The sequence below is a fragment of the Capra hircus genome, chromosome 18 (genome assembly GCF_001704415.2).
Source record: "Capra hircus breed San Clemente chromosome 18, ASM170441v1, whole genome shotgun sequence".
Lineage (NCBI taxonomy): Eukaryota > Metazoa > Chordata > Mammalia > Artiodactyla > Bovidae > Capra > Capra hircus.
Window position 1 is genome coordinate 62,785,975 of NC_030825.1, and position 11,166 is coordinate 62,797,140.

The following is an 11,166-nucleotide window of genomic DNA, read 5'->3' on the forward strand; positions in this document are numbered from 1 at the left end:
TGATGGGTACAGAGTTGAAGTTTTGCCAGATGAAAAAAGTCCTGGAGTCTGGATGCACAAAATTTGGAAGTATTTAACACGGCTGAACTGGAAAGCTAAAGATGGCTATAATGATCAATTTTATGTTATGGGTATTTTACCACACACACACACAGAACCTCCCCCTGAGGGTAACCACAGAGAAGTCAGGGCTGATAGCAACACGGCAGATGCTCCCTGCCCACCCAGCCCCATCTCCACCCCAACAACCCAGGGGTGAGGACCGTCTTCTGTGCTCAGGACTCTCCACTTCGGTTCTTGGAGATGTCTTAGCTCCAGCCTTGCACGGCTTAACCTCAGCCTCCCTGACTGACCCAGTGCTCCAGGCTCTGCTCCAAGGATCCAGTAAGTCTTGGGTCACCCTCTCCTGTAGGAGACTGGGTGCTGAGTTCACATCCTGCCAAAGAGACCTCTGCAACCCCAGGGTGCAGGGCATCAGCCTGGCTTCACCCTGAGGGTGGAGAGACCCATTTTCTAGATGAAAGTGTCTGCACTGTGTGTGTGTATGTGTGCAAGTGTGTATGTGTGTGTAAGGAAAGTTAAGGGAGATGGATCAGTGCTCTGAGGCTCTAAGACAATTTTTACTCATGTTCAAACAATATTCGAGATTAATTACTCAACGAGTCGGATATGACTGAGCGACTATGCACACGACACAACCATAACCCTTGTATAGGGCTTATGATGCGGACCACTGATTTCAGTCTCCTGCATACTGCTGGCCCTTTGAATCTAGGGGTTTTTGCTCTGTTGACTTTGGGGCAACTGTAAGGAACTTGAACATCCACAGATTTTGGTAAATGTGGAGATGAAGGCATGGTGACATATTCAGTCATTTTGGGGTTTGCTGCACCCAGTAACTGGGTGAAGCTGGTTGTTATTTATCATGGGCAGCAATTTTTTAAAAGGATGGTAAAATACATATAATGTACATTTGACCAACTTAATACGTATGGAGTTGAGTAATGTTAAGTATATCTGCATTTTTATGCATCCAATCTCTAAAACATTTTAAAACTGTGCCTTCATTTAACAATAACTTCCTAATTTGCCTTCCCCCCAGGCCCCGGACAACCACATTCTGCATTTGTCTCCATGGCTTTAACTCCTTTGATTTCACAGAAGTGAAATCACACATTATTTGTATATTGGTGAGTGGCTTATGTCTCTTAGCATAATGTCCTCAAGGGTCCTTCATGTTGCTGCATAAGTCAGGAATTCCTGCCTTTTAAAGGCTGAATAATATTCCACTGTATGCATAGGCCACAACTGTGTTTATCCATTCCTTCATAGATGAACATTTGGGTCGCTTCCAACTTTTATCTACTGCGAATAATGCTGCTGTAAACATGAGTGTGCAAATATCTTTTTGAGACTCTATTTTCCGTTTTTTGGGGGATGTACACCCAGATGTGAAATTAATGGATCACATGGTAAATCCATCGTTAGTGTTTTGAGGAACGACCATACTTTATCCGTAGCAACTGCACCATTTTGCATTCCTACTAAGAGTTCCCGAGGGTTCACTAGTAGCATTTGACAAAGAAGAAAACAGAGGTCCAGAGAAGTAAACGACTTGTTCAGAGGTACAGTGGTAGTGGAGAAGCCAAGGTTCTAATCACAGTTTCCTGGAGTTTTGAATACTTGCTCTCAACCAACATGTTACATTGGACTTTCGAATATCATCAGGCAGAGACGCCCTCACAATAACTGGTGGTCACGGGGCCAGCCTAGTCCTGCAGAGCAGTGTAGTGAGGAGACATTTCAAGCCCCAAAGGAGCAGCAAAAGAGTCCTGTCATCTCTGATTCAGAATGAAGGCTAGTCCCCCCTTCCCTCTAGGCACTTGGGAGTTGTAGGGAAAGAGCAAATTAGCCAAGCTGGCACAGCCAGTCTCTCTCACCCCAAACCCTCTCGTCCTTGCCCCATGGTTTGTAAATAATGATTATGTAACAGGAGAGATTACTTATAGCACTGCACATGCCTGTCACGAGGTACTCGACTGGCCACCAGCGGCTTTTGTTCTGTAAGTATATATATAAGCTCCCCCTGGAAAGCCCTGGAGGTGGGGTTGTGTTATGGCTGCGTTATGTCCACATTAGGGCTGCATTACATGATGTTATGGCCGCTGCATCAGCCAGGAGACAATAAACACGTCTGCAATTCCTCTGGCTCCTTGAGTCTCCTTCCAGTTTTCCCGCTTCTGCCTTGCTTACCCTGGGTTCAGCAGAGTGTGCACAGTGAGACACAGTGAGACAGCCGGTGCTGTGAGCAGGTTTAGCAAGACATGAGGCCAGTGTCGTTTGATGCTCTAACTGAGCTGGGCTACACCTCCTACAAATTCCGTCTCCTTCTGCCCAGACTCAGAGTTCTAATTTCTTTTCACACTGCAGGCAGTGAGGTATAAAGCTGCCAGGCCTCAGCATCCTTGACAAAGCAATGTATGGAGTCTGAGATCTCTGATTACTCAGAGAGTCGTGGCACACTTATAAAGGAAGGAAGGGAAAAATTAGAATAATAAATTTTCCCCAGTTCTGTAGAAGAAAAGAGGATAATGAGTGGCGCAAAGCTTGAGCAAAGTCAGGCAAGCTAATACAGAGCAGAGCTGGATTTCAACCAGCTGATCTGGTTGATTTGAATTCAGAAACAAGCGTTCTTATCCACTGGTGCGTTGTGCATGCTAAGTCACTTCAGTCATGTCCGACTCTGCCACCCCATGGACTGTAGCCTCCAGTCTCCCCTGTCCAATTCTCTGTGTGTGCATGTGTGTGTTAATCAATCAGTCGTGTCCAACTCTTTGTGACCCCATGGACAGTACCTCTCCAGGCTCCTCTGTAAATGGGATTCTCCAAGTAAGAATACTGGAGTGGGTTTCCATTCCCTCCTCCAGGGGATCGTCCCAACCCAGGGATTGAACCCGGGTCTCCTGCATTGCAGGCAGATTCTTGACCATCTGAGCCACCAGAGGAGCCCACTCTGTCCATTGAACTCATACCAATTAAACATCTACTCTGTACCTGGCACTGTGTTAGAGGCTTTTGCTTCTGTAGGGGTGGAAAACTTTTCTTTCTAGGTTTCTTGGCTGGTGTAAATAACTAAATTGACATAAGACAGATTAATACATTTACAGGAGCCCCTTAAAAAACTCTGAGGCTCAAATGCACTCAGGCATTTAAGGCTTATATGCTCCCCTGGGCTAAGGAGAAGTGGGTAGGGATCTGGGGCTTCAAGGAAGAGGAAGACAACCCACAGGAGGATGGGAAGAGCAAGTGCCTGATGAACAAATGTTTGCTCCTCCAGGCGGGTATGTTTTCCTGAAATTAGAAGTTCTCTCTGGTGATAGCTCTCTTCCTGGCATAGGCAGTATAATCTACATTATTTTGAGCAGTTAAAGGAGAGGCAAGGAGCTTCTCCTGAGTCTGCTGGGTCTTAATCATCTTTAGCTCAAAACAGTCCACACGCCAAAAGAGCACATTTAGGGGAGATTAAAAAAACCACTCCCCCTCAGTTCTATTCAAGCAACCCTTCCAGTAACTTTGAAACATATTAAATGCCTGATTTATGTTTGGAAAACCAAAGCACAGAGACGAGAACTTGCCCATTCTGTCCATATGCCACCTGCCCCTCATCACTCCATTGCTCCGTAGAACTGGACTCCCAGGGCCAAGGGTGGATGGACATTCTTGACGGCTTTGTATGTTGTTTTGTCAGCAGATCGTAACCTCCTCAACTCCGTCTAGGATGCTGCGTCAGTATGTTCGCCAGTTTCGTCAGGGGCTGGTCCGCAAGTGGCCACTGGAGCCCCGGGAGGAGTCTGAGAGTCGCAGAGCTCCTCTGAGCACCCTCGACCTGGTGACCTTGGGTGTGTGCAGAACTCTGGGGGCTGGCGTGTACGTCCTGATTGGTGTCATAACCCTGCTCATCGCTGGACCAGCGATCGTCATCTGCTTTTTAGTGGTCGCCCTGTGTTCTGTGTTGTCTGGACTCTGCTATGCCGAATTTTGGTCCTATGTACCACGGTCCGGTTCTGCCTATCTTTACAGTATCATCGCCATGGGAAAACTGTGCGCCTTCATCATTGGCTGGAACATCTTACTGTATTTAGTGGCTGGTGAGATGATGGGGAGGGGCATGATGTGGGGCTTAGGATCAGGAAACTAGGAGGGTAACTGGAGTCTTCACTCATTCGTAAACACTTTGTTATGGAGTTTGTAGAAGGAAGTTCCAGAAAGCCCCACAGCTTCACTGTACTGAGCTAGCCTGTTTTCTTTAAACATGGGCCGAGAACCCAGAGGAAAGGGCACTGTCAGGGGTGGGTGAGAGGGAGGCAGTTCCCACAGTCTCCTCCCCTCACCATATGGAAGTCTCTGCTCAGCTGTTGCCTTCATGGGATTTTCCTTTACCACTTGATTTAACATTTCAGTCCTTATCTCTCAGCCCTCCTGGTCCCACTTCCAAGAAAAGTGTTCTTTTCTTGCATAACTTTGATCTCTTCCTAACATTAAATAGTTGACCTATTTTTTGAATCATCTATTCTTCTCTCCCCAATCCCATGAAAAGAAACTATTTGAGAGTATTTTGTCTGTTTTCCCCCTAAATACATCCCAGGGTGCATTGTAGGGGGTTAATTATTGTCCATTAATGTCCCTTCTTCTGCCACCGCAGCCGCTTCTTGTGTGACCAGGGCTTGGAGTTACGCCTTTGACAGCCTCATTGGGAACCACATCTCTAAGGCGTTAGACAGAACTTTCTCTCCACACATGCCCTCTTTCCTGGCCCCATACCCAGACTTCATTGCCCTGGGCCTGGTGCTGCTGATGACTGGTGAGAAGGGGTCAGACATAAGATGGGAAGAGTGGGGTTTGGAGGGGGAACTGGTGTTGGAAAGTTGTGGGGTGGCAGAAGGTAGAATTAGGACTGGAAAGAAGGATCAGGGTTATGAGTAAGGGCGGCAAGGCACATAGACCATTGCTTTCCCACCCTGGCACCCTTGACACTTGGTGATGCTTCATCTTTTGGTGTTGAGGGCTGTCCTGAACTTCACACTGTAGGGTTTTGTTTTTGTTTTTGCTTGTTTTTTTTTTTTTCTTAAATCGTAGTCAAATGTTGAGTTGCATCCCCAGCCTTACTCACTAGATACTGGTGCTAAATTGTGATCATCAGAATGTCTCCAGACATTGTCAAACATCCCTTGAGTGACAAAATCACCCCAGCTCAGAATCATTTATTTAGAGTGACAACTTTCTTCCTCTGTGTTGAGACCAGATTTTTTTTAATTGAGAGGCTATTCTCATAGCATAAAACTGATTTATTGTCGTTCCCAGTTTTATTGAGATATAATTGACCCACAACATTGTATATGTGCAATGTATGTGTACAGAGTGATGATTTGACAGACGTGTGTTGTGAGATGACTGGCACAGGAAGAAACTAGCCATCTTAAAGTGCTTGTGTCTGTGTGGGCGCTCAGTCATTTCAGTTATGTGCAACTCCTGGCGACTCCATGGACTGTAGCCCATCAGGTTCCTCTGTCCATGGGCTTCTCCAGGCAAGAATACTGGAGTGGGTTGTCATGCCCTCCTCCAGTGGATCTTCCCGATCCAGGGATTGAACCTGCCTCTTCTTCTCCTATATCGCAGGCAGATTCTTTACTGCTGAGTCACCAGGGAAGGCCCTTAAAGTGTAGAGTCCAGAGAGACTTAGTACCTTCACAGTGTGGCAACCATCATCTCTATCTAGTTCCAAACATGTTCATCTCCCTAAAAGGAAATCCTGTACCCACCGAATGGTCACTATCCACCCATCCACCCCACCCCCACCACCCTCAAGCCCTGGCAACCACTGGCCTGCTTTCTGTGTCTATGGATTTGATTACCTTGGATGTCTCATATTCCATCTTTCCCACAGGACTACTGGTTCTGGGAGCTCGTGTGACAACCCTGATTATCAAAGTGTCCACAGGCTTGAACCTTTTTGTTCCAATCTTCATGATCCTCTCTGGCTTCATTAAGGGAGACCTGCACAACTGGCAGCTCACAGAACAGGACTACAAGTCGAATACATCTGGATCCAGCAGCACCTTTAGGCCAGGAGGGTCCTCTTGGTAATACACGGATGGTGTTGGTGCAGAGCTGGGAACATGGTGGGGACTAAAGATGGGGGCTGGTGGATCCAGGTGATGGGGGTCCTGGAGCCCAGGACCTGTGATATGAAGGGAGGAGCCCAGTAGAGAGGGCTGAATACACCTCACCCATGTTCTTCCTCTTTCCTTCTCTCACCATAGGGTGGGCCCTCTGGGTTCTGGAGGGTTTGTGCCCTTTGGCTTTGAAGGGATTGTCCAAGGAGCAGCTATACTTTTCACCTCCTATTTTGGTGTTCATGGCATGGTCACTGCAGGTAACATGGTCATTGTGTGTCCCATCAGGGGTGTGGGCGCTGGTTGGGCTGCCCTTGGGCAGGGGTTTGTAGAAGGTAAGATCCTGACGCTGGGAAAGATTGAGGGCATAGGAGAAGGGGGCTGCAGAGGATGAGATGGTTGGATGACTTCACTGACTCAATGGACATGAGTTTGAGGAAACTCAGGGAGCTAGTGAAGGACAGGGAAGCCTGGCACGCTGCAGTCCATGAGGCTGCAAAGAGTCATACATGAACAACAAAAGCCTGCTTTTGGACTTGCAAGAGGAAAGGGGATTTTCTGCTTTCATTCCAGTATCTTTCCTGACCCAGTACTCCCTCCTGTCCTGCAGCGAAGGAGGCCCCAAACCCTCAGCGTTCCATCTCCTTGAGCTTGCTGGTCTCCATCTTCATCGGCTTTCTGGCGTACTCTGGAGTCTCCGCGGCGCTCACCCTCATGGTGCCCTAGTACCGGATTTACCCTTACAGCCCCTTGCCGCAGGCCTTCCTCCAGGTCGGATGGGGCCCGGCTGGCTATGTCGTGGCTCTTGTCTTGCTGTGTACTCTTTTATACAGGTCAGTGTCCTGGTTTTCTCCCCGTCTACGGTCAGATGCTCAGGTACCCCAGCGCTTGGGATTGAGAGACAAGATGAAGGGTACCATGTAGACCAGGAACCGTTTAGACTAGGAACCATGTGGACCAGGAACCACGTAGATGGGAACCATGTAGACGGGAACCATGTAGACGGGAACCATGTAGACGGGAACCAGGTAGACGGGAACCATGTAGACCCGACGAATGTAGGCAGGAACTGAGGGTGCCCTGGTTTCTCCTGCTTCTGCACACCCTCTCACGTTTTCCATTTTATCTTCCAGCTTCCTATGTGCCATGCTCTCCATGTTTCAATTGACCCGTGCAATGGCAGCTGATGGGCTCCTTTTCCGAGCTCTTGCCCAGATCCACACCCGTACTGGCACCCCCATCATGGCCATCTTGGCTTCTGGAACTCTTACAGGTGAATAAAGGAAGCCTTTTCTTTACTTTTTTTTTTTTTTAAATAATTCTATGTATTTATTTTTTGTCATTAGCTTTTTTGGGGTTTTTTTTTTTTAGTTTTTTATTTTTTTAATTTTAAAATCTTTAATTCTTACATGCGTTCCCAAACATGAACCCCCCTCCCACCTCCCTCCCCATAACATCTCTCTGGGTCATCCCCATGCACCAGCCCCAAGCATGCTGTATCCTGCGTCAGACATAGACTGGCGATTCAATTCTTACATGATAGTATACATGTTACAATGCCATTCTCCCAAATCATCCCACCCTCTCCCTCTCCCTCTGAGTCCAAAAGTCCGTTATACACATCTGTGTCTTTTTTCCTGTCTTGCATACAGGGTCGTCATTGCTGTCTTTCTAAATTCCATATATATGTGTTAGTATACTGTATTGGTGATTGTCTTTCTGGCTTACTTCACTCTGTATAATCGGCTCCAGTTTCATCCATCTCATCAGAACTGATTCAATGAATTCTTTTTAACGGCTGAGTAATACTCCATTGTAATACTACATTGTGTACCACAGCTTTCTTATCCATTCATCTGCTGATGGACATCTAGGTTGTTTCCATGTCCTGGCTATTATAAACAGTGCTGTGATGAACATTGGGGTACATGTGTCTCTTTCAATTCTGGTTTCCTCGGGGTGTATGCCCAACAGTGGGATTGCCGGGTCATAAGGTAGTTCTATTTGCAATTTTTTAAGGAATCTCCACACTGTTCTCCATAGTGGCTGTACTAGTTTGCATTCCCACCAACAGTGTAGGAGGGTTCCCTTTTGATGATTGCTTTACAAAATTGGGTTGATATATGTCATACATCAACATGAACCAGCCATAAGCATACCTATGAACCTTCCCTCCTGAGTCTCCCTCCCACCTCTCACCCCTCTAGGTTATTTCAGAGTCCCATTTTGAGCTCCCTGAGTCATACAGAAAATTTCCATTGGCTGTCAAATTTGCATACATTAGTGCATATGCTTCCATGCTACCCTCCATTCATTTCACCCTCTCCTTCTTCTCTCCTGCCCTTGTCCATCAGTCTGTTTTCCATGTCTGCATCTCCATGGCTGCCCTGTGAATGGGTTCATCAGTACCATCTTTCTAGACTCCATATATATGCATTAATATATGATGTTTGTTCTTCTCTTTCTGACTTACTTCGCTCTGAATAATAGGCTCTAGGTTCATCCTCCTCATTAGAACTGACTCAAATGTGTTCCTTTTCATGACTGAATAGTATTCCATTGTATATGTATATTCCACAGCTTCTTTATCCATTCATCCATCAGTGGATCATTCTTTCTTTGACCAATTTCTTTAACATGAATGTTTCCAGGGACTTTTCACTCCCTCCCCCAACCCTCATTTTAGGACTCACGGCAACACTCCTCAGGATCCTCGATCTGGTGAAACTCATGTCAGCCGGGATCCTGCCTGCTTACACTCTTGTGGCTGTTTCCATACTTGTCCTCAGGTGAGACCCACTAACCTTGGCTAAGAGCCTTGGGCTCTTGGGGTTAATGGGGAGGTGATCCTCTTCTGCCTTCTATATGTCTCACTAGACTTAAGGCAAAAAAGAGGTAGATTATACTGTCTGATGTTAGGGTAGGGCCTGCTGTGAATACTGCCCTGATATCTCTCCTTCAGGTACCAACCAGACCAGATTTTAAGCAAGAGGGAGAAAACTGAAGAGGGAAACGAGATTTCTGACCATGAAGCAAGTCTTTCAGAACCTGTACCTGAAGCAGGACCCTTAAGGATTCTAAAGAGTCTGTGGTTCCCTACCAGCACCACCCCCAACCAGATATCTGGGCAGATTGTCTATGGATGTGCCTCTCTGCTTGGTGAGCAGTGGGATTTCTCTTTCGTCATATTGTGAAATTGACAAGATAGGTTGGGATTCTGTGTCTTTGGAAGTTAAGGGGTCTTGGAGGTATGATGGCCCTTCCTGAGGTGGGCAGCCTGGGGTGGGGTGTGACCCGAGGTCCTGACATCATTGTCTTCTGGGTCCAGCCTGTTCTCCCCCTCCTTGACCCCTGCAGTTCTCTTGCTGAGCATCCTGAGCCTGGTCCTGGCCCAGTGGCCCAGACGTGTGTTCTCTGGAGACCCCGGGCTCACAACAGTGGCTGTGCTGCTGCTGCTGCTCATCACTGGGGTCACAGTCATCATCTGGAGGCAGCCCCAAAGCCCCACATCTCTTACATTCAGGGTAGGTGACCTTTTGTGTCCAAAGTGTCCACCTTGAGTGAATGAAGCCTGGGTGATTGACCTTTAAACTTCTTTGTTAGACCTGGAAGTAAAGAGAGCTGCTAAAACCAATGAGCTCTTCCTGGATCCACACTCACTGCTTTACAGACCCAATCTGGGCAGGCACTGAACACACAGCCTGAATAAGCCTGGAGTCTTCCCACAACCATGGGGCAGGTTCTCCTTTTCAGACATCTGGGCTGTGTTCAGGGATGAACTGACTCTGCCCACAGGTCCCTGCTCTGCCTGTCCTCCCACTGGTGAGCATCTTTGTGAACATTTACTTGATGATGCAGATAACTTCTGGGACCTGGATCTTATTTGGCATCTGGATGGCGATTGGTAAGAGGCTTTTTAGGGTGAAGAGTCCTCTTGAGTGACCGAATCCAATCCTCTTCCTAGAAGCCCTCCCCAAAACTGTCAGATGCCATAACAGGAAGCCTACTGGGCATTTGTTGCTGAAGAGAGCGCTTACTTTTCCTTCTCATTGTCTCATTTTCCTACTAGGATCTGTCATATACATAGGATATGAGATCCGACACAGCCTGGCAGGGAACAAACATCAACAGCCATCAGCCTCCACCACCCAGACTCCGGATTAAAACATCCCCAGTGCTGAATCTGCCTAACCCAAGAAAATTGATGCTGTGTGGAATCCCTCCAAACCCTGGCAGTATCTTCTGGTTTAAGGGGCACTTTAAGCCTCTGTGGAGTGTGAACGTGGGATACATTTACAGCTCTGTATTTATTGCCAGTGGATGTTGTATATTTTTAAAGCAAACTTTTAAAAAAGCATAATAGACATACTTAAAAGTGCATGCTTCCTAAGTGTGCAGCAAAATGAATTTTCACAACAAAATTACTACAGTGTAGCCAGTAACCAGAGGAAGAAATAAAATATTAACCGGACATGGGAGAAACAACTTCTTGTGCCTCTTTCCAGCAGGAACACAGAGACTGCCATTTAGGAAGGAAACATAGGTAACTATGTATTTTGTTAAGACTTACGCTTTAAACATTAGGACACAAACAGACTGGAAGTAAATGTGCAAATAGTCACACAAGGAAGTCAGGGTAGCTGTATCACTATCCAAGTAGACTCTGAGAAAGAGAAATAATACAGATAAAGTGGATTATTTTACCATAAAATGAGAAATTATTATATTTCTCTTTTCTCTCAGCTTTACTGAGACAGTGTAACATTGTGTAAATGATTGTTTTTTGTTAGCTTTCTATCTCAGACTCTTAGAGTAACACAGTTGAGCTGATGAAGAAAAGTTCTTAATTAAAAAAAAAACAACCAAACCAAAACTCCTGAATTGCCAGAGGTAGGGAAATGGAATCATATGTAATTGCTGATTGATAAATGGTTACTGATGGGAGTAACTAAAATGTAAGAAGTTAAAAGTATAACTAAAAGATAATTTTTAG

At 46.3% G+C, this 11,166-nt stretch overlaps 1 protein-coding gene across 1 annotated transcript; it reads left to right on the forward strand.

Annotated features, from left to right (window-relative positions):
• On the forward strand, positions 3,779–10,364 carry LOC102169326 (cationic amino acid transporter 3-like). The gene is given in 11 exon segments (XM_018063227.1): positions 3,779–4,148; positions 4,703–4,861; positions 5,945–6,122; positions 6,321–6,433; positions 6,784–7,006; positions 7,307–7,446; positions 8,860–8,962; positions 9,136–9,332; positions 9,531–9,697; positions 9,969–10,077; positions 10,243–10,364. Coding segments are annotated over 11 exon segments (1,881 nt in total).